Consider the following 22,695-nt stretch of genomic DNA (forward strand, 5'->3'; position numbering starts at 1 on the left):
TGCGTGCCTCTTGTCCTTAACCATGAAGAACTTTGGAGATTAGAAGCTATCTTTTGAGTACTTCATATAGTGGATATTTTACATAACCTATTCCTAGCAACTTCCAGGGGGCTCTTCGAATAGTAACTCGGCAATTCGTCGGGTATTACCATACAAAATCACTCTTAATAACACTATATCTTGTATAGCATATCATCGTTCTTGCGCACTTTATATTGCAGGTTGCGGGCCTCTTGTCCTCTACCACGAAGAACTTTAGAGTTAGAGGCCATATCGTGAGCACTTCATATAACCTTTTCTGACACTCATTTTGTCTTTGACGAAGAGCTTTTCCCTACAATGTTACTATCCATATAGTGGGCATTTTATATAACCAATTCTCAACAACTTGCATTGGGCACTTTGAATAGTGACTCAATAATTGTCTACCATATCACTGTTCTTGCAGACTTTATGTTATTGGTTGCAGTTCCCTTGTTTTCAACGATGAAGTACTTTAGACTTAATGGCCATATAATAAGCACTTTTCCTAACGGATTCTGGCACTCATATTGGTAGAGGGTATTTATATAGCGTTGTTACCCATCTTATATTGTTGTTGTCCTTATAGTGTTGTTGTCCATCTAGAGGGCATTTATATAATATTTTCTTGACAACCTTCATTGGGCTTTTCGAATACTAACCCTATCTATCACATATCGCCATTGATGCACACTTTATATTCCTGATTGCGGCATATATGCTCTCCGACCCTCAGACTTCGACAACAGCAACCTCGCCACGAGATGCATACATGTTCGAAAAAGACAACAATTGCAGCACGCCAGTCAATATTTTTTTATTGATAGAAATAATTCACCCTCTTATAAACTAAATATTGATGCATGTCACTCAGTATTTGTAGTCGTTGATTTTCAGACTTATTTTTCCTTTTTTTTACTGTAACCGGACTCGGGACAAATTGTACATCACATGCGTAAAAAAAATAACAAAGATGCTATTCATACATAAAACTTACATACCTAAGAGAGAAAATAAGCGTCCAGAAAAGGAAAAAAATAACCACCAGCGATTTGAATTATGTGTGTAAGATATTCGTAAAAACAGCACGTAATAATAGCATCGCTCAAGAATGCTAGTCCTTATGAGGAGTACAATACTCTTAGGAAATGAACATGTTATTTCTTTGAATTTACTTGGAGTAAAAAAATTTAACTCAACAAAACTTTGTTTTTTTAAATTGTTGTGTCTGAACTTTGCCATTATACCCGAAAAGCTTTCGAGTAACATTTTTTTAGAGCGAAAGCAGTATTTCCATTGACCTTTTGAGTAACTTTGACATTGCTACTGTTAACTGAAATTACATGAAGAACTTATAGTCATTAAATATATTAAATTTACATAACTTTTTTACTAACATGATTTAACTTTGCAAAGAAAAAAGAGAGAACCTATCATTACCTAGCTTGTTTCTGCGGTGAGACAATATGATGAACTGTTTAAAGAAAAATTACTTGCCAAGATGAGGAACGTTCTGATCAGCATGAGCATACTTGATGCAAAAAATACGAAGTACATTTTTGTTCATGCTAATAATTATGGATCTGTCAACGTAAACTTTTGCGCTCACAGCTGACAATATAATAGCGGGATAATTAATTTTTGCAGCCATCAAATTTGGCGGTGTGCTACCCTGCAGACGAAATGAAAAATGTCCGTAGCCTGAAACACCGGTACTCCCACAGGCCACAACCATCTGTTGCGTTGACTCCAAGAAAGGCGTGGCCTTCAAAATTTGAATCAGCAAGGAGGATTCAGATGTGTTGTAGATGTAGCGTCAGTGCATGCACATAGACTGTACAGTCTGTAGCGCATAGGCATGGGCAAAAACAACAAATTTGATCAGTGAATGAAAAGAATTTACAAAATAAACTGTTGATAAAAAAATTCATCCAGCTGACCTTTTTGTGTAGCGCCCGACAGTCAGATGTCACACTATACTATGCAGCGCCTGATTGATAGGCGTTACACACCTTGTCAGCGTCGTACTTCAAATTGACTAAAAATTGCTAAGTCAGTGTACAACACCTAAAAGCTAGGTAGTGTGGCGCCTAAAGCGTGGCCTTGCACGCATCAAAAGTTTGTCTCATTCTGTACCATGGAATGAGGGGCGTGTCAGGGATTAGCTAGGTACCCTGTTCAAAATCTCTGACTAGTGTCTAAATGCATATAAAATGGGCTGCCCTATACGTAGCTGGTAGTAGGTAACTTGGCCATAGAAATTACTGTCGTGTCAACCAAAAGAAATCTGAATTAGCAGGGCAGGTACATGCACTGTCGTGTCGTGGGTCTCCTAGCCATGCATTGTCAGTGATAATGAGCCTTTTCGGCCTTTGGGGATCGTTTAGAGTTAACGGCTTGGACGCTAGCGTATGAACTCTTGCAAGCCCACTAATGCAGCGCCTATGCTACATGCGTTACACTGTGAAGTGTAGTGTCTATTTTTTAGGTATTGCACATTGACTTAGCAATTTTTAAGCAGTTCTAAGTATGATATTGACGAAGCGTGTAACGCCTATCAGTCAGGTGGTGCATAATATGATATGTTGCCTGTCTGTCGGGCGCTACATAAAAAAATCAGTTGGATGAATTTTTTTTGTCCAAAGTTTACTTTGTAAATTCTTTTCGTTCATAGGTCAAGATTATTGTTTTTGCCGGCATGTGGACAGATTTATCAGATTGGGATATTCTTGATTGATTTGGTCGGATATGTAGAAATCTTTTTCATTATCATAGTGGATCTTCGAAAAAACGGACTTTGTATCGACTAAAGTATATACTTCGACTTTTATGTGCTAGAACTTTAGCTCGTAAACATAAAAGCACGTTACGAACTTTTATGCAACGATTGGGTTCGGCATTTTTAGAAGAACAGCAGATGCTGGATATCTTACACATAGACTTGTTGAAGTAGTTCAACATATTATTGTGCGTAGAAGAGATTGTGGTACTATCCGAGGTATTTCTGTAAGTCCTCAAAATGGGATGACGGAAAAACTTTTTGTCCAAACACTAATTGGTCGTGTATTAGCAGACGATATATATATCGGTTCACGATGCATTGCCGCGTGAAATCAAGATATTGGAATTGGATTAATCAATCGATTCATAACTGCCTTTCGAGCACAACCATTTCGAGCACAACCAATATATATTATAACCCCCTTTACTTGCCGAAGCATTTTTTGGATCTGTCAATTATGCTATGGCCGGAGTCCTACTTATAGTGATCTGGTCGAATTGGGAGAAGCCGTAGGTATTATTGCAGGTCAATTAATTGGGGAGCCAGGGACTCAACTAACATTAAGAACTTTTCTGGCAGCATGCACACGGTCCAGAGAACTGTATGGCCGCCTCCCTGTAACTTTAGTACGTATCTTTTCAACAGCACTTTATGGCGCAACTCCTAGAAAAAAACGTGTCTGATAGTACAGTACGATATAATTAACAAACAGGCTAAACATCTGCACGTGATTAATTAAAAACCAGCCAAATAAATCTTGCGCAACAGATATTGTGTCTTCACGCATGAATTATGCACATCGCCGTCCACACGGGGAATAAAAAGAACCTGGGCTAACAGTACTACGTACATGGCAAAAGAATCTATAGGCCACTGGCCCACAAACGATGCGATACGGCTCGTTATACAGACATCAGAATATCACACGCCCACAAATACACTGCATGGCTGGGACCCATCTCTTTTATTTCTAGTAGTAGTAACTAGTGTAGTGGCACTGCTACTGCTGCCCCCTGCACTTGGGGGCGAGTCGCAGCGGAGCCAGCGGCGGCGTGGTCAGCCCCGGCGCCTCACTCATGTCCAGGCGCGCCCCGGCGGGGAGTTCCCAGTCGAAGTGGCGCACGAGGCTGGAGAGCGCCATCTCCAGCACCGGCATCGCGAAGCCGATGCCGGGGCAGAGCCGCCGACCCGCGCCGAACGGGAGGAGCTGGTAGTCGTTCCCCCGTAGGTCCACGCCCTCAGCGCCGCCGCCGCCCAGGAACCGCTCCGGCTGGAACTCCTCCGCCGTCGCTCCCCACGCCGCCGGGTCCCTTCCGATCGCCCAGGCGTTGACGAAGCGCGCCGTCTCGGCCGGGATCTCGTAGCCCTGCACGACCGCCATCGTGGTCGATTGGTGCGGGACGAGGAGCGGTGCCACCGGGTGTAGCCGGAGCACCTCCTTCAGCACCGCCCTCAGGTACTCCATCCTTCTCAGGTCGTCTTCCTCGATGCTCGGTTTGCCTTCGGTGGCTCGGCTTATCTCGTCCTGCAGCTTGGCCATTGCCCGTGGGTTCCCGACCAGCTCCGCCATGGCCCATTCCAGCGTGACGGACGATGTGTCTGTTCCGGCGGCTATTATGTCCTGCACGCACCCAACCCAAGAATTGGCCAGAGTACCAAAGAACAAAATATATTAAACATTTTGCTGAGAAATTAAAACCAAAGAAATTATGTGATCGATTGACGATAACCTTGATGATGCTTTTGATGCGATCGTCGGTGAGCTCGAGTCCGGCGGTGCCTTCTTCCCTCAGCCGAAGCAGGACGTCCAGGAAGTCATCCTCCCCTGCCCTCCCGTCACACTTCTTCTTCTCAAGGTGCTCGGCGATTGTCTCCGATAGGAACTTGTCCCACAGTTGGAGCTCTGCGTCCAGCCTCTTCTCGAGCCCCGTCGCCCACCTAACAACCTTCGCCGCCGCGCCGGGGAGCACGTCTTCCGCCTGGAGCCCCGACAAGAACGCTGCGGAGTTACCCAAAAGCTTTTTTAGCTTCTCCGCCGTGGCCCCTGCGGCTCCGGTCGTCGCGCGGGTAACCACCGCGTTGCTGTAGGCGCAGAGGAGCTCCCTCAGCTCCACGATCTCCCCCGCCTCCGCGGCGCGGCGTGCCCCGGCGACGAGCGCGGCCACCTCAACGGCGCGCACGGGGGCGAACGAGTCGACGCGGCGCGGGGAGAGGAGGTGGACGACGGCCATCTTCTTGCTGCGGCGCCAGGCGTCGCCGTAGGGCGAGAAGGAGACGTTGATGGAGCCGTACGTGAGCTTGTCCACCGGCGCGCTGGGCACGCGGGAGGCGAAGGCGAGGTCGTGGTTCTTGTACAGGTCCGCCGCGGCGGCCGCCGTGGACACCACCAGCGTGCGCCTGCGCCCGAGCTGCAAGAGCAGGAGGCCGCCATCGGTGCCGTACCGAGCGTGCAGCTCGCGCAAGGAGCGGTGCGGCAGCCGGCCCAGGAGGTGGAGGTGGCCGAGCAGCGGACGCGACGGCGGCGAGGGCAGGAGCCTGCTGCTGCCGCCGCCGCCTCGAGCCTTCCAGACGGCGTAGCAGAAGGCGAGAAGCACGGCGGCGAGGACGGCGTACGGAGACATCCACCTTCCGCCGGAGAACAAATACTGGAGTAGTTGGAAATCTTGGGCTGGATAATATATCGTGTGGCGTTGTGAGTGCGGACTGCGGAGCAGCCACGGCAGTGTTCTTGTCTTCGCATCGTCCCATTTTTGTCACTTTGCGATTTTGTCTTAGAAAAGTGATGTCGTCCGTCTGACTTGACGTGAACCCTGATGGAGATATAGTCAACGTACCCCTCCATTTCACAATGTAGTGTTTCCTCTATCTCCGTGCTTTAACTTTGACCGTAAATTTAACTACCAAGATCAATTACGGCGGGAGTAAAAGTTATATCAGTCAATGCGTATTCGAAAGAAGTTTTTAATTATGTAATTTTTTCTCCCGCCGCAATCGGTCTCGTTCGTTAAATATATGGTTAAAGTTCGACCTCGTTAAGCGCGGGCACACTATATTTTGAAATGGAGGGAATATTGTTGTTCTAGCCCGGTTTTGTAGACAACCGGACGGAAAGTTTTCTTTTTCGGTTCTCATGGACTATTTCACTACATCACGCCCTAATAATAGGGCGTGATTGGTCCTGCCTATAGATGGGCAAAGCACAAGTAAATCGAAAAGGTTGTGTTTAGGACTCATCTAGATGTGACATAAGAGCAACTTCAACGGGCCGACTCAAACGGACGGTGTTTTTGTTCGTTTTTTGTTCGTTTGGGTCGACCGTCCGTCCTTTTTTAGTTTTGGGTCGGCAGTGCGCCCGACGGGCCGACACATTTCATGCCCGCGCGCGTTTAACATCATGTCGTCGCCCTGGTTTTGGCGCTCCAGCGCGCGGGAAAGGTTCGCGCGCGTGCCGCGGCCGGCGCTCGCTATAAAGAAGGCGCTCCCTCCACACGCTGTCGGCCTCCCACTCTCGCCGCCTCTACGTCACCATGTCGATCCGCCGCCTGAGGGCTTCGGATTTTCGCGGAGTCCGCGAGCGCCGTTCCGACGCCTTCTCCGCTGAGATCTGGTTTCGCGAGAAACATCTCGTCCTCGGCACCTTTGACACCGCAGAGGAGGCGGCCCGCGCGCACGACGCGGCTGCGTGGCGCCTCCTGAGGCCTCGTCGGGATATGAATTTTCCCAACGTGTCGAGCCAGCGGGCGCAGGATCTGGCGCCTCTCCCGCGGCTTTTCACCGACGAGGATCGTCGTGTCCACCGGAGGCGGCAACTCGCCTCACCATCGTAGAGAAGGACGTGGAAGCCTTGGTGGTGTGGCGCGGAGGCTTCCCGCAGGACATCGTCGACGAGCGTCAGTTCTACAAGCAATTGAGATCGGAGAGGGACGCGAGGAGGAGGGAGCGAGCCGCCTATCGGGAGGACAAGCGTTCGCGGAAGCAGGCAGCTCAATTGAAACTGAAGCTACGAGAAACGGCGGGTTGGGACTTTGAAGACGAGGCATACGCTGACGCCTACATTCAGACATTGGAGGAGGACATTACCGAGTCGGAGTCAGAAATCGACGAGTAGTGGTCTTTTCTTTTTATATGTGTATGCTAGAATTATCTATGTATCCATTTTTATCTGAAAAAAGGCCGACGGCGTCGGCGACGTAGCAGGCAGGTGAGGGTGTGAATTCAATGTGCCACCGACTAGCGGGCCCGGTGGGGAAAGAGGACCAGTGCGCGCGCGTCCGTCTTGTGTCCGCACCGACGTAAATCAGGCTCAAAAATGGGTCGAGAATGGGTCGGCAGGCGGACGAAAGCGGACATGCGTCCGTTTAGGTCGACGTGTTGGGCCGACTTTTTTGTCCGCACCGACTCAAAGGACGGCCGCGGACGAAATGAGTCGCCTCAATGAAGTTGCTCTAACTATGTCACATCTAAATATGACATCACCCTCACCTCAATAGAAAAACAAGCTTGCCCAGACTTATTGTTTGTTTGTTTTGATTTTTTTTTATTAGGCTGTGCATCTCCAGTCCAACCCAGCAACTTCCATCCGTCGACCTGGGCCCTCGACCTGGGCTTTATTTATGTTGGCTTCGATTGATAGAGATCTCGCTGCTACTCTTTCGATCAGGAATAAAAGCAAGAACTGACGTGTTGCCTGTGCACCTAGTTTTTGTTCTTTTCTGTGTTGAACCTAGTATTTCTTGTACTCCATACAAATTGAAAAAGTTAGCGAATACAAAAAATGTTTGTGAACTTAAAAATTGTTCATTTCTTTTATATAAAACACATTTTTAAATCATGATTTTTACAGAGTACATAATTTTAAGAAAATCTCCATGAATTTGTATTAAAAAAATATGAAAACGATAAAAAATCATGAGTATTTAAAAAAATGTGGAGACACTCGACAAACACACACCCTAGTTGCGAGTCGATGGTTAACATGCAACTGGGGATACTCGACAAACACCCCCCTCCCCCCGTAGTTGCGAGTCGATGGTCGGCTTGCAACTAGGTTCCACAAGAAAACACACACACCCTGAGTTGTGAGTCGATAGTTGACTTGCAAGTGGGGGCCCTCGTCAAACACACGTTGACAACGCCCCCTAGTTGCGAGTCGATGCTTAACTTGCAACTAAGGGCCCTCGACAAACACACACAACCCCTAGTTGCGAGTCGATTGTTGACTTGCAACTAGGGACCCATAGAAACACACTTCCCCTCCCCTCTCCTCAGTTGCGAGTCGATGAATGACTTACAACTGGGTTCCCTCAACACACACACACACACACACCTACTTGCGAGTCGATGGTTGACATGCAACTGGAGACACTCGACAAACACATGTTCCCTTAATTGCGAGTCGATGGTTGGCTTACAACTAGGTTCCACAATAAAAGACACACAGCTTGAGTTGCGAGTCGATGTTCGACATGTAACTGGGGACCGTAGAAACACACTTCCCCTCCCTCTCCCCCAGTTACGAGTCGATGGTCAACATGCAACGCGGGACCCTCGACAAACACACACACATACACCTCTTAGTTGCGAGTCAATGGTTGACATGCAAGTGGGGACACTCGAGAAACACATACACCCTTAGTTGCGAGTCGATGGTCCAATTGCAACTAGATTCCACAATAAAACATACACACACACCCCTAGTTGCTAGTCGATAGTCGGCATGCAACTTAGGGTCCCGACAAAACAAAAACACCCCCCTAGTTGGGAGTCGATGATCGGCTTGCAACTGGGGACCCTCGACGAACACACACACACACACACATACACACCCCTTAGTTGCGAGTCGACGGTCAACATGCAACTGGGGACCCTCGACAAAACACACACACCCATAGTTGCGAGTCAATTTTTGACATGCAACTGCGGATCCTCGATAAAACACACAGACCCTCCTAGTTGCGAGCCGATGTACGGCTTGCAACTAGGGGCCACAACAAAACACACACACCCTAGTTGTGAGTCGTTGGTTGGCTTGCAACTAGGGGACCTCGACAAACACGCACAGACACCGCCCCCTAGTTGCGAGTCGATGGTCGGCTTGCAACTAGGGACCATCGACAAATACACACACATCCTTAGTTATGAGTCGAGGGTCGACATGCGGCTGGGGACCCTCGACAAAACACACCCCTAGTTGCGAGTCGATTGTTGACATGCAACTGTGGACCCTCGACAAAACACACACCCCTTCCTAGTTGCGAGTTGATGGTCGACTTGCAACTAGGGGCCACGACAAAACACACACACACACCCTAGTTGCGAGTCGCTGGTCAGCTTGCAACTAGGGGCTGTTGACAAACACACACAGACACCGCCCCAATTGCGCGTCGATGGTTGACATGCAACTAGGGGCCCTCGACAAACACACACACACACACACATACACACACACACCTCTAGTTGCGAGTCGATGGTCGGCATGCAACTGGGGAACCTCAACAAACACACACTCCCCTCGTTGCGAGTCGGTGGTTGACATGCAACTAGGTTCCACAATTAAACACACACTCCCCTAGTTGCAAGTCGATGGCCGGCTTGTGCTACCTCTTGAGCACTGCGTTGGATTTCCCCGAAGAGGAGAGGATGATGCAGCAAAGTAGCGTAAGTATTTCCCTCAGTTTTTGAGAACCAAGGTATCAATCCAGTAGGAGGCTACACTCGAGTCCCTTGTACCTACACAAAAACAATAGCTCAACGCAACCAACGAGCTTAGGGATTGCCAATCCCTTCACGGTCACTTACGAAAGTGAGATCTGATAGAGATGATAAATAATATTTTTGGTATTTTTGGTATAGAGATGCAAAGTAAAAAGTAAAAGGCAAAGTAAAAGCAAAGCAATAATAAAGTGATGGAGATTGATATGATGAGAAAGAGACCCGGGGGCCATAGGTTTCACTAGTGGCTTCTCTCAAGAGCATAAGTATTCTACGGTGGGTGAACAAATTACTGTTGAGCAATTGACAGAATTGAGCATAGTTATGAGAATATCTAGGTATGATCATGTATATAGGCATCACGTCCGAGACAAGTAGACCGAAACGATTCTGCATCTACTACTATTACTCCACTCATCGACCGCTATCCAGCATGCATCTAGAGTATTAAGTTAAAAACAGAGTAACGCCTTAAGTAAGATGACATGATGCAGAGGGATAGTTTCATGCAATATGATAAAAACCCCATCTTGTTATCCTCGATGGCAACAATACAATACGTGCCTTGCTGCCCCTTCTGTCACTGGGAAAGGAAACCGCAAGATCGGACCCAAAGCTAAGCACTTCTCCCATGGCAAGAACAACCAATCTAGTAGGCCAAACCAAACTAATAATTTGAAGAGACTTGCAAAGATAACCAATCATACATAAAAGAATTCAGAGAAGATTCAAATATTACTCATAGATAAATTGTATCATAAACCCACAATTCATCGGTCTCAACAAACACACCGCAAAAAGAAGATTACATCGAATAGATCTCCACAAGAGAGGGGGAGAACATTGTATTGAGATCCAAAAAGAAAGAAGAAGCCATCTAGCTACTAGCTATGGACCCGTAGGTCTGAAGTAAACTACTCACACTTCATCGGAGAGGCTTGGATGATGATGTAGAAGCCCTCCGTGATTGATTCCCCTTTCGGGGGAGCTCCGGAACAGGCCCCAAGATGGGATCTCATGGATACAGAAAGTTGGGGCGGTGGAATTAGGTTTTTGGCTCCGTCCCCGATCATTTGGGGGTACGTAGGTATATATAGGAGGAAGAAGTACGTCGGTGGAGCTTCGAGGGGCCCACGAGGCAGGGGGCGCGCCCCCACCCTCGTGACCACCTCGTGGCTTTCTTGACGGGGGGTCCAAGTCTCCTGGATCTTATCTGATGAGAAAATCACGTTTCCGAAGATTTCATTCTATTTGGACTCCGTTTGATATTATGTTTCTCCGAAACACTGAAATAGGCAAAAAAAACAGCAATTCTGGGCTGGGCCTCCGGTTAATAGGTTAGTCCCAAAAATAATATAAAAGTGGAAAATAAAGCCCAGTATAGTCCAAAATAGTAGATAATATAGCATGGAGCAATCAAAAATTATAGATACGTTGGAGACGTATCAGCTTGCAACTAGGGACCCTCGACAAACAAACACATCCCTAGTTGCGAGTCGATGCTCGAGTTGCAACTGGGACCTTCGACAAACACACACCCCTAGTTGTGAATCGATGGTTGACATGTGATACGTCTCTGTCGTATCTACTTTTCCAAACACTTTTGCCCTTGTTTTGGACTCTAACTTGTATGATTTGAATGGAACTAACCCGGACTGACGTTGTTTTCAGCAGAATTGCCATGATGTTGTTTTATGTGCAGAAAACAAAAGTTCTCGGAATGACCTGAAACTCCACAGAATACCTTACAATAAATAATAAAAAATCCTCGCCAAAGATGAAGACCAGGGGGGCCACACCCTGCTCATGAGGGTGGGGGGTGCCCCCCCTAGGGCGCGCCCCCCTACCTCGTGGGCCCCTTGGAGACCTCCCGACTCTAACTCCAACTCTATATATTTGCTTTCGAGGAGAAAAAAATATAGGAGAAGAAATCATCGTGTTTTACGACACAGAGCCGCCGCCAAGCCCTAAAACCTCTCAGGAGGGCTGATCTGGAGTCCGTTCGGAGCTCCGGAGAGGGGGATTCGTCGCTGTCGTCATCATCAACCATCCTCCATCACCAATTTCATGATGCTCACCACTGTGCATGAGTAATTCCATCGTAGGCTTGCTGGACGGTGATGGGTTGGATGAGATTTATCATGTAATTGAGTTAGTTTTGTTAGGGTTTGATCCCTAGTATCCACTATGTTCTGAGATTGATGTTGCTATGACTTTGCTATGCTTAATGCTTGTCACTAGGGCCCGAGTGCCATGATTTCAGATCTGAACCTATTATGTTTTCATCAATATATGAGTGTTCTTGATCCTATCTTGCAAGTCTATAGTCACCTATTATGTGTTATGATCCATTAACCCCGAAGTGACAATAATCAGGATACTTACCGGTGATGACCGTAGTTTGAGGAGTTCATGTATTCACTATTTGCTAATGCTTTGTTCCGGTACTCTATTAAAAGGAGGCCTTAATATCCCTTAGTTTCCATTAGGACCCCGCTGCCACGGGAGGGTAGGACAAAAGATGTCATGCAAGTTCTTTTCCATAAGCACGTATGACTATATTTGAAATACATGCCTACATTACATTGATGAACTGGAGCTAGTTCTGTGTCACCCTATGTTATGACTGTTACATGATGAACCGCATCCGGCATAATTATCCATCATTGATCCATTGCCTACGAGCTTTCCATATACTGGTTTACGCTTATTACTTTCCTGTTGCTATTGTTACAATCACTACAAAATACCAAAAACATTACTTTACTTTCAGTACTCTTTTGTTACCGTTACCACCACTATCATATTACTTTGCTACTAAACACTTTGCTGCAGATACTAAGTTTCCAGGTGTGGTTGAATTGACAACTCAGCTGCTAATACTTGAGAATATTCTTTGGCTCCCCATGTGTCGAATCAATAAATTTGGGTTGAATACTCTACCCTCGAAAGCTGTTGCGATCCCCTATACTTGTGTGTCAGAGTAATGGGCCACGGGTAGGCCAACCCGAGCCCCAGAACGTTTCAAGACATCGGGGCAGGCTGCCCCTCAAGACCCCAGGACGAAGAGCCGCCTTCAAGAAGCCAACGGCAAGATGGCCAACTAACCACTCATGGCCGAGTCCCAGAGACGACTTTGGGGAAAGCCGACACCCGACTGGCGACTTCCAGAGAAGCCGGCTTTGGGGAGTCGCCCTGCGACTCCAACACCCCCCACGACCTCATCAAGTGGGACGGGGCAGGGGAGTGGCAACGATGAAGCCCGCCTCTGCCCCTTACCAAGGGCAGGCGTGTCCACAGCACACCGTACCCCGGAAGATCTCCGTGCGGCATGGCACTGTTGCCATGTCGGCCCTAACATCAGCACCGCAGGGCCGAATCCTGCACCCATGACGGCTTGTATGTACGGCCTAGAGGCGGCGGGCTCCACCAGTCAGTGAGACCCCAGGAGACGGCAAGAGGACCACCATTCGAACCCATCGGGAGTCGGCCCCTGGGAGTCGGCCGAGCCCTCCCTCGGGGCCCACGCGCCATTAATCAAGATGTGATGGGGAGTGGCAATAGTGATCGCCCGCCAGGCGGCGGGGCTGTTGCCACGACCTCATGATCAAGCCCGCGTCATCAGAAGCACGGCTACAGTAATCAGCAGCCGGTAAGACCCGCCCGCGGCGGACGCGGCCTGTCGGCTCCGTACCGGGCCAGTCAGCGGGGCCCGCCAGCCGGCGGGCCCCAGCGGTCGGCAGAGAAGACGGAGGCCTGAGGCACTGACGGATGGGCCCGCGTCCAGCCGGATTACCCTTGTACCCCTAGGGGGTTAGGCCTATATAAACCCCCCAGGGCACCCATGCAAAGGGTTGGAACCCATTAGCTCTAGACCAGATTATATAGAAGGGAGAGAGCTAGCCTTGCCCTCTCCTACCTCCTAGAAACAGCTCAAGGAGCAACCGTGTAAACACTTTGCCATAGTGATCATGCAGAGACCCCGCAGAGCAGCAGTAGGGGTATTATCTCCTCGGAGAGCCCTGAAGCTGGGTAAGATTTGCCAGCGTGCATGTCTTCGCCTCATCCCGTTTCCAGGCACCGGCGAAATTCTACTCGCCCCCACCATGATAGGCCATCCTTTGGCATATGTCGCACCAAATCCCCGACATTTGGCGCCCACCCTGGGGCCTGGTGCACCGCCGTCCGGAGATCTGTTCTGGACGGGAACCCTTTTTCTCCCTGGCGAGCGCAGCCAGCCAGGCACGCCAGACGGAGTTTGCACCGATGCGCTAAGCAGCGTTGAGATCGCCTGCGGAGCCAGCTCCTTGGCCGAACTTGTCGGCGAGGTCTGCCTCTCTGACGAACCTGCGTCCAACGCCGGCACGGGCGGCCCCGAGAACTTCCTCGCGGGCCTGCTCGATCAACTCCACGTTTCCGATGAGCCTGCCGTAGACTTGGAGTCCGTAGGCTCCACCGACCCGATGCTGGTCGACTCCGACACCGCATCGCTCGACGCGTTCCCCACCAATGTGGTGGTCTATGACGAACCTCTCCCTCGCGCGGAGAGCAACGGAAGCACCATCACCAAGGTGCTAGTCATCAGTCATGACGAGCTCCCCGGCCGAGGAGCACACGACTCACTCGGCGCGGCGCTGTAAGACCTAATCGCGCCCATTCCGGAAGACGCTGACGCAGAGACGTTGGAGGCGCGCCGCCTTCAGCTCGTTGAAGGCGCAAAGAAGCTGGCCAGCATGAGGTGCTTGTCAGAAGCCTACCAGCGGGAGATGGATCGCGCCGTCGGCGGCTCGCCGGCCCCAGCGGGGCCCAGCCGCTTTGGCACGGTCCAGCAGCGCGGCGTAGCCATCACCAACCTGTTTGGGGCAAGCCGCCCTGTGTACGCTACACCAGCGGAGAACATCCGAGCCGCCCAGGTAGCGGCGGATGAGCTGGACAATTTCAAGGGCGAAGAGCGCCGCCTCATGATGGAGCGAGTCCAGCGGCTCCTCGACACGGCCGCCGCGTAGAACGAGGTCGGCTGTCGCGCGGAGGTGCCGCAGCGGCCAAACGACGACCTTCACCGAGATCAAGGCGCGACGTCTCGGACGCCGACTGGCGGCTCCCGAGGAAGAAGAGACAAGGAGCCGGTTGTTAGCCACAGTCGGACTCGCATTACCATAGAGTGCGACCGAGACGGCCGCCCGAGAGCAGTGGAACGACGGGACGACTATCCGCCTCCCCCTCCCCGCAAGGAGAGGCGAGTCTCCCCGCCGCCTGTTGACCATCCGACTCTCGGCGACCGCCTTGGCCGCCGAGAGGGAGTTGGAGAGAATGACGCCCGCCACCGGATCGACCGACTTCACCGATCCTTAGCGCTGGAAGAAGAAGACGAGCTGGGTCCGCCTTGTTTCGGGCCCCGCATTCGGGACGAGCCCTTTCCCAGAGGGTTCACGCTCCCAAGAGACACGCCCAAGTATACCGGCTCCGTGAAGTCGGAAGACTGGCTAGTCGACTACTCCACGGCTGTCAGCATAGCAAACGGCAACAAGCGTGTCACCATAAAGTACATTCCGCTCATGCTACAGGGCACGGCCCAGACATGGCTGAACAGCCTAAAGCCCCGCAGCATCAACAGCTGGGTCGACTTCACCGAAGCATTTGTCCGCAACTTCACCAGCACGTACAAGCGTCCTCCCAAGCCTCGTCGGCTCTCCTTGCGCGTGCAAGGCCCCGATGAGTCGACTCGTGATTACCTCACACGTTGGGCCGAGCTTCGGAACTCCTGTGAGGGCGTGCACAAGGTGCAGGCCATCGAGTACTTCACAGCCGGGTGCAGAGAAGGCACCCTCCTCAAGCACAAGCTCCTTTGCGACTAGCCAGAAACCCTCGACGAGCTGCTGATCATAGCGGACAAGTACGCCACGGCCGACTCCTCCATGAAGGCGGAGATTCAAATCAGCACAACTGGCAAAGTGGCTCCTCAAGCTCCAAGAACTCTGGCGGCAGACGCCAGCCGACGACAACAGCAGGGCGACCACAAGCGCAAGGCCCCGCAGCCGGCTTCCAGCAGCCGGCAGGTCGCGACTGTTGAAGCCCAGCAGCCAGATGAGCAGCCCCCGCCCAAGCGACAGAAAGGCGGCAAGCCAAATTGGTTGTCGACCTTCTCATATGAGCGGACCTTGGATGGACCTTGCAAGTTCCATAGCGGCGCGAAGCCGTCGAATCACACCACCGGAAGTGCCACTAGCTCACCAGGATCGCCAAGGGAGACGGCCTCCTGCCTCCCCCGCCTGCTGGGCAGCCGCCTCCGCTACCGCCCCAGCAGCCGGTTGTCAGGTCAATCGGCACTGTACAGGACGAATACCCTGAAGAGCACGGAGCCTACGTGGTGTTCACCAGTGTGGGTGATAATCGACGCAACAGGCGGCTGCAGCGACAAGAGGTGAATGCAGTAGCGTCGGAGACGCCATAGTTCATGCACTGGTCTGAGAAGCCCATCAGCTGGAGCAGGGCTGACCACCCAGAAGTGATGCCGAGTCCGGGCTCCTATTCCTTGGTCCTGGACGCCACCTTTGCTACAGACAGACGAGCCGCGCGCGGGAGAGCGCGGCGAGGTCGGCGCCGTCGGCCCGCCACCAGCGCGCGTCGGCGGAGCCGGCCAGGAGGTCCAGCAACGAGACGCGGAAGGAGCAACCGTCCAGCACGGCCACGCGGCCCCACAGCTGGTGCTGCGACATCCGCAGGTCCGCCTCGTGGCCCGCCAGGCTCGTGTTCCGCCCGCACTCCGCCGCGGAGGAGCGGGAGGGGGCGAGGAGGAGGAGGCAGAGGAGGACGAGCGGCGCCATGGCCGCGCTCGGGGCCCCTCAGGGGGAGGCCGGTGGCATGGGCGCGATCGCGCGGCGCGGTGGGGGCTGCGGCGGGTTCGTCGGGGCGGGAGGAACAGGGCGATCGTGCGGCCTCGGGACGGACGGACGGACGGACGCGGGGTCTGTTTTGTCCGGCGCGCGGCTTTTCTGATGGTTCGCGGCGGGGCCCGTAGCGTGAGTTGGTGCGAACGAACGTATGTGGGTGCCGATGTTCTTTTGGTTGGGAAAAACTTGTTTTTCGTCATTTTAGTTTTTGCCCACTCTGTTTATGCCACTCTAAAATTTAACATTTCACTTTCGTCACTTTTAACTTTTGACAATATATCAATTTTGACATTCAATGACAAAAGCAAAATTCCAGAATGACAATTGTGATACATTGAAAAATCTAAGAGTGGCAAAAGTACTAAATAAAAAATTATCGTTTTTGCCACTGAATGACATTTGTGATGTATTGTCAAAAACTAAGAATAGCAAAAGTAAGATGTTAAATTCTAGAGTAGCATAAACAAAGTGGGTAAAAACTAGAATGACAAAAACAAAGTTTTCCCATTTGTTTGGGTGCCAACGAATCTATGTGCACGTCGTTGTTCCTTTATATGGGAAGCAACGATGAATCTTCTCAAAGATTTTGTTTGCGCATACTACTCTCTTTTTGAATGATTTGATTTGAAGATTATGGCTAACTATTTTCTCTAAGTGATTTGATTTAAAGATTGCTCACCATGCCTGCCGGCTGCCGTGCCGTTCGATTATGGCTAACTTTGGTGTTGACTATACGAGTCATATTTGCATATCAAATATATTGTTAGAAACTTCATTAGAACTATTTTTTGTAACTTATGTCTCATCCGTACGATATAGTGATACACGTGGATCTTATGAACCAGAAAATGGGAAGTACAAAATTATAGATAACCCTTAGAACTTTGTGCAAAAGGCACTATAATCTATTAAACAAATCATAACTAGGTGAGGATTGGGGCGATGTGCTGCTGTGGGCATGGTCTCTCGGGGGCGCAATGTACGCCGACGCATATTACTCTTGGATGATGTCTTCTCGTGGCAGAGACCGACCAAAGGACCTAATTACAAAGTAAAGCTACCCCTGCCAACAGACAGGCCTTGAAAACTCTAACCTCACGGACCAGAATGACCAGCAACAATCTATGCCATCAACCATTGACGTCATCCACAAGATGAGGAGGCTGGAGGGACCTTATTCGTCGACCACCAGCAATGTGCTACTAAAGAACCCTTACCTAAGCTATCTACGGGCCAACATCGAGGTACCAGGGTTCTCCTCCCCACACCACCGAAGAGGTGACAAGAGGAGGGAGGATCCGCACGGTTTAATCCGCAGGAAACTCTCTCCCTTATCGCCTTGAGGATCCGATGAGGGAAGAGAGATGAGACTTCCATGATCAAAACTAGACCTTAACAAGTTATTTATCGTAACTGGTTTGAATTTGTAATCACAGTTTTTTTTATTCCAACTACTATTTTATAAACATGAATATGATTTAGCATTGTTTTTATTACACTCTTTTGTGAGTTGCATAGAAAAAATATCCTTTTTCTTCATAGAAGCGCTTCAAGTTTTTTGGAAAAAAAAGTTCGCCACTTGTTTTTGACATCAAATGGTTTGGCACATAGGGTGTGTTTGGTTTTGGCCCTAGCCAACCGATCAAACCTTTGCAGGCCTATATTTTGGTTAAGGTTTTACTCGCCCAAATTTTATTCAATATTGACCAAAAGGATGGATTGGAGTTGGATAGAGTCAATGAGAATTGTCGAAATATTGGCAACCATGCATCCAATAGAATAGCAAAAAAGGGGTAAAAATTGTCACCACCCAAACATACATGCGGATCCTATCATGAGAATCCAGGCATACACATCTTCTTTTTTGCGAAAAGGATCATCAAACATAATAAAGATTCATCGGAAGTATAAAGCACCTCAAACATAATAAAAATTATGTTGAGGTCCATGGACCACCAAACGATCATTGCTGGCGCCAGAACGAGCCGTCGAAGTGCCGCTGTCACCACTCCAATATCGAAGCCAGCCTGACCTTGTCAATGACAGCCGGAAAGTCTGCGTGCACGTACACCTAAGGACTAGCGCCCCAGAGCCACAGTCGTCGTCATTGAATCCTTAAATTATCTGAAAAATCTGACACCAAATATCTCCGTTGCGTACGCATGGCGGAAAAATCCTAACCTCGCCGCCCCAAGGAGATGGTAGGAGTCTACGCCAGAGCTACGTATAATCCTTCTCAATGAACGGACTTGATGAGGATCGGAGCCCGGAAGATTGACTCGAAGAAGGAGCACCGTCATCTGTACAAATGCGGCCCCTACGAGGACTGAAACCCTATCTATCTACTAGTCGGAGCGGGAGGCGAAGGGAAGGCGAATCCACATGCTTGCCGGCGGAGATCGAGGAGAGAAAGGCTTTCCCAAGTCCCCTTGGAAGAGAGGAATGGAAAGATTCTGACAAAAGCCTACGTGAAGGGCAAACACATACTTCGTGGGGATGCATGTCAATTACCACTTTCTGTGTTTCCTCTCGTGTTCTGAATATCTGCTTCTGTATTATGTTTTCTCGAAAGAAAAAACGATCTTATTAATTCACAAACTATTCCCAGTCACATGGAGATGACCAGACTAGATTACCTTGGATTCCTCCTTCAACCATTCCTTTTGAGCTGAAATATGCAAGTTTGGCAGGCTATATGGTTGAGTGTGTCAAGTTAACTTTTTGTGAAGTTCGGTGGTAGACTGCTGGTATATAAAATAGAGCCATGCTTGATGTTGGCACGACTCCACTGGTCCCTTTGCAACAGCAGTTTGTTACCTGATGGCGACCCACGATCATCGTGGAACTAACTAACATGCATGCATTGCAGTGCAAGGTAGGTAGATCCCTTGTTTCTTCCGAACAACACAAAGCGTGTGTGAAAGCCATTGCTTCTTGCAGCTAAAGTGCCATGCATGCAATGCATCTTACAGGAAAACGTTAAGATGTCCCCATAGTAGGTAATGTCACATGTTAGTTGGTAAGCATCCAGGCATGCATGTGAAGGTAGTTTCTGGACATCACAGAATTTGTCCAAATCTGCTAGAGGACATACATACCTTTGCCAGGAGAAGAAGATTTTGCATAAACATGGGCAACTAATCATGATGGAATTTGAAGAAGAATGGAGTTAGTTAAAGAATCACAGGTAAGCATTGACAAGGGGAAAAGGTGAAGAAAAGAAAGGGAATTTGAAGAAGAATGGAGTTAGTTAAAGAATCACAAGTAATCATCGTCCGTCTCTCAGCGTCCTCCTCCATCCGATTCGGATTGGAGTGCCCGTGACGTATCCGCGGGGATAAAAAAAACCGTCCGAGCAAGCAGCCATGCGGTGGACGCGGTGCTCCGATGCCCACCCACCGTCGCGCTGTCCGGCGATAAGCTCCTATCCATGGGCAACATCATGGTGGTAGCGTCCCCTCGATGGATTCCTGGAAACGGCCTGACGTAGTTCGCGGTAGACATAGACATAGGGACATCGCAATGAAGATCCCCCACTTCAACTCGCGGCTCCGGTTCCGCATCAGTGGTGGGCTGCGCTCCAGTACGAGGAGTGGTGGCACTTCAATGGGGAGATAGGTACGTGCCTTCGTCAGTTCCTTAGTGTACTTTCACTTTTCACTTGCAGAATTTAATTCGTGATTCCGTGGTAAGTCATTACCAACCAAATTAGGGGGAGTTCTGCTGCTCTAGGCAGCAGTTCAGGAAGCAACAAGCCCCGTCTCTCTGGTGCTCCAGTAATGGATATTGCTGAACTAGCTAAAAGCTTTAGTTGTAACACTTGCTCTGAACTTTACTCCACAAGCATGTTTTCAGAAAATTGACTTGGATTTTTCCCAGTAGTTTCTATACTTATATATACACATATTTTGGGAAATGAATTGCTCTTAGATATTGTTGTGCTCTTTTGAAAAAGCGGGTCTGTGTATAAAACATACAGTGTGGGTTTCATATATATTCTAGGACCTATGATGCCCAGCAAGCATGAACTCATTTAGCTTCCAGCTTTGTTAACGCATTGCTATGCTTTGTACAAAGGTTTGGCGCGGTCCCAGTTTTTTGATAAATTACGCTTCGGCAAGGTTCATATTTAAGTCTTGGTTGGCCAATTGTTGTGCGCCTAACTAAAATCTTTCCTTCAGGATTTTTTTGGAGGTTTAAAAGACTTATATTTCATCATTAATTACATCATTCTCCGTAGAAATGACGGACTGAACTTGGCCAGGGACCCTCCCGTCTAATATAAAATTACCATGAGATCTAGCATAGCTAGCCAGCCCGTGATCTGCTTGGTTGCACTCTCGACGCACCAGGAATGTGCAGCACAACGAATACAATTCCCCTGCTCCCTAATGTCCATGTACACAATGGACAGTCTTGATCTGCAGGTCCTAGTGAATTGCAGCGCCTCAAATACTGCTGGGCAGTTGGTTTCAAGATTGCCGTGCCAGTTTACCATTCATGTGGACGAGTGAGAGCACAAGAAACAACCTCAACTTCTACTTCCTTGGCAGTGTTCGAGCACTGTCGGAGTTCAGTTCCCAGCGAAAACAACATTTGTTCTTTGGGCTGGAATGCCTATTCGTGTTGCAAGGTACTTCCCATTTTCTATGGGCACATAATTAATCCCTTACAATTTCAATCAATCATGTATTGTTGCGACTCTAATTGGGGCCTCTCATATATACGATGCCTTTGCAAGAACAACTCTGAGTGTTCTATATTGTGAAATCTGAATGTTCAAATTGAGATCCAGAAACTGGAATGGTTCCCCAGTTCTGTCTGGTGCTTGATGCAGCTATCTTCTTAGATACTGAGATGGTTTTTCTTATCTTTTGTGATGCCACAAGCATAATTGCGAGGTGGCAATGTTGATTCTAAGATTTCAATAGTATTTAGAAACTAGAGAATTTATTTTTGGACGCGTCTAGGGAGCGGCTGGCTGCTCCCTAGCGTTCCCGAGTGGCCGCCAGAAAAGGAAAGATTTGGTCCCCACCGATCCCAGAGAAGGAAAGCGCTCCACCAGTAGCAACACAAGCGCTCTAACCCAACAAACCAAGCGCCGTACATGGTCCCCAGGCCATCACATGCCCTCTCGAAGCTCTCACGCCCTCCTGGCCACCAACTTCTTCTCCCCATGCCCCTATCCACCCCCACCTTCTTCCCACTAAACTAGGGGTTCTCAGGTCTGGATCTCCATCGCCAGAGCTGCCATGGCAGATGAATCAAGGTGTAATAACAATTGCTACAAAAAAGAAAGAAAGAGGGAGGACACACATATCAGAAAGTATCAGGCAAAACCAACAAGGGTGAAAAAAAGTGATCATTTCTGCCTCCTGTTTAGATCCTCCCTCCTTAACTTTCCCTTTCCCCTCTCACCAAAGTTCTCCTTGCAAAAATAGCTTCTTCATAGTTGAAGAGATCAAAAAAAGGGAGATCTGGTACCTGTGCAATTTCAAATGATTTTCGTGCAACTACATAATGGGACTAGCCAACTTTTGCAGCAATGTGTGCAACAAAACGCAGAAAATGTGGAAACATATCGGAGAGAGGACATAGAGAGTCTTATTTCACACATAATGCAGAAGAACCAATGCCTATGTAGCAAAAAAAAAGAAAATAAAAGAAAAGTATATTGTAGGTACTATGCAAACATAACTATCAACTAGACAAGAATCTGGTTTGCATGTGCTTTTTTCCTTTGATCTTTCGACATAGTAGTATACGTGACTTTGTAGCTTAGAATTGTGTGCAAAAATCTACAGCAACTCATCCACCCCCACCACATGTAAAACCTGCATATGATACAAAAAAGAAGCCTGAGAAAAACGGAACCAGCTTTGGCTTGTGTTTGTGCAACTTAACCGGTACAAGTGTGCAAATTGACAACACTCTCAGACCCATCTACTTGTGGGGTTTGAATTTCAGTACTTGGCGTCTTCAACTCATATAAAAGTAGAAGATGCCAACTCATATAATTTCAGATTCATTTTGGTTTTAGCTAAACTTCTGTATGCAGAATTCCAAAACACTTTATGCTGGCTGTTGTGCAACTTCATCATCTATTTTGTGCAACTATAAGTACTCCTGGATGCAATTCATGTTGCAGGTTTCTGCAACTATGTAATGAATTTTTAACTGATGAACATGAATTTAGCGTGTCTGAACACAAAATGAAAAAATAGTGAATTTTAAAAGACTGTAATCTACCAAATAAGTAGTGCAACTAAATTCAAGTGCATCTGCAAACCT

General features: G+C 48.9%; 1 protein-coding gene across 1 annotated transcript; it reads right to left on the bottom strand.

The window, feature by feature from the left end:
- Positions 1 to 3,574: 3,574 nt before the first annotated feature.
- LOC123104516 (cytochrome P450 71A1) lies at positions 3,575 to 5,511 on the bottom strand. The gene is made up of 2 exons (XM_044526382.1): positions 4,534 to 5,511; positions 3,575 to 4,424 (listed from the first exon to the last, which is right to left on the bottom strand). Exons 1-2 carry the CDS (start codon positions 5,422 to 5,424, stop codon positions 3,804 to 3,806), a joined length of 1,512 nt encoding a protein of 503 aa, XP_044382317.1. The 5' UTR covers positions 5,425 to 5,511; the 3' UTR covers positions 3,575 to 3,803.
- Between the last annotated feature and the right edge of the window lie 17,184 nt (positions 5,512 to 22,695).

Source organism: Triticum aestivum, chromosome 5A (assembly GCF_018294505.1).
Source record: "Triticum aestivum cultivar Chinese Spring chromosome 5A, IWGSC CS RefSeq v2.1, whole genome shotgun sequence".
NCBI lineage: Eukaryota > Viridiplantae > Streptophyta > Magnoliopsida > Poales > Poaceae > Triticum > Triticum aestivum.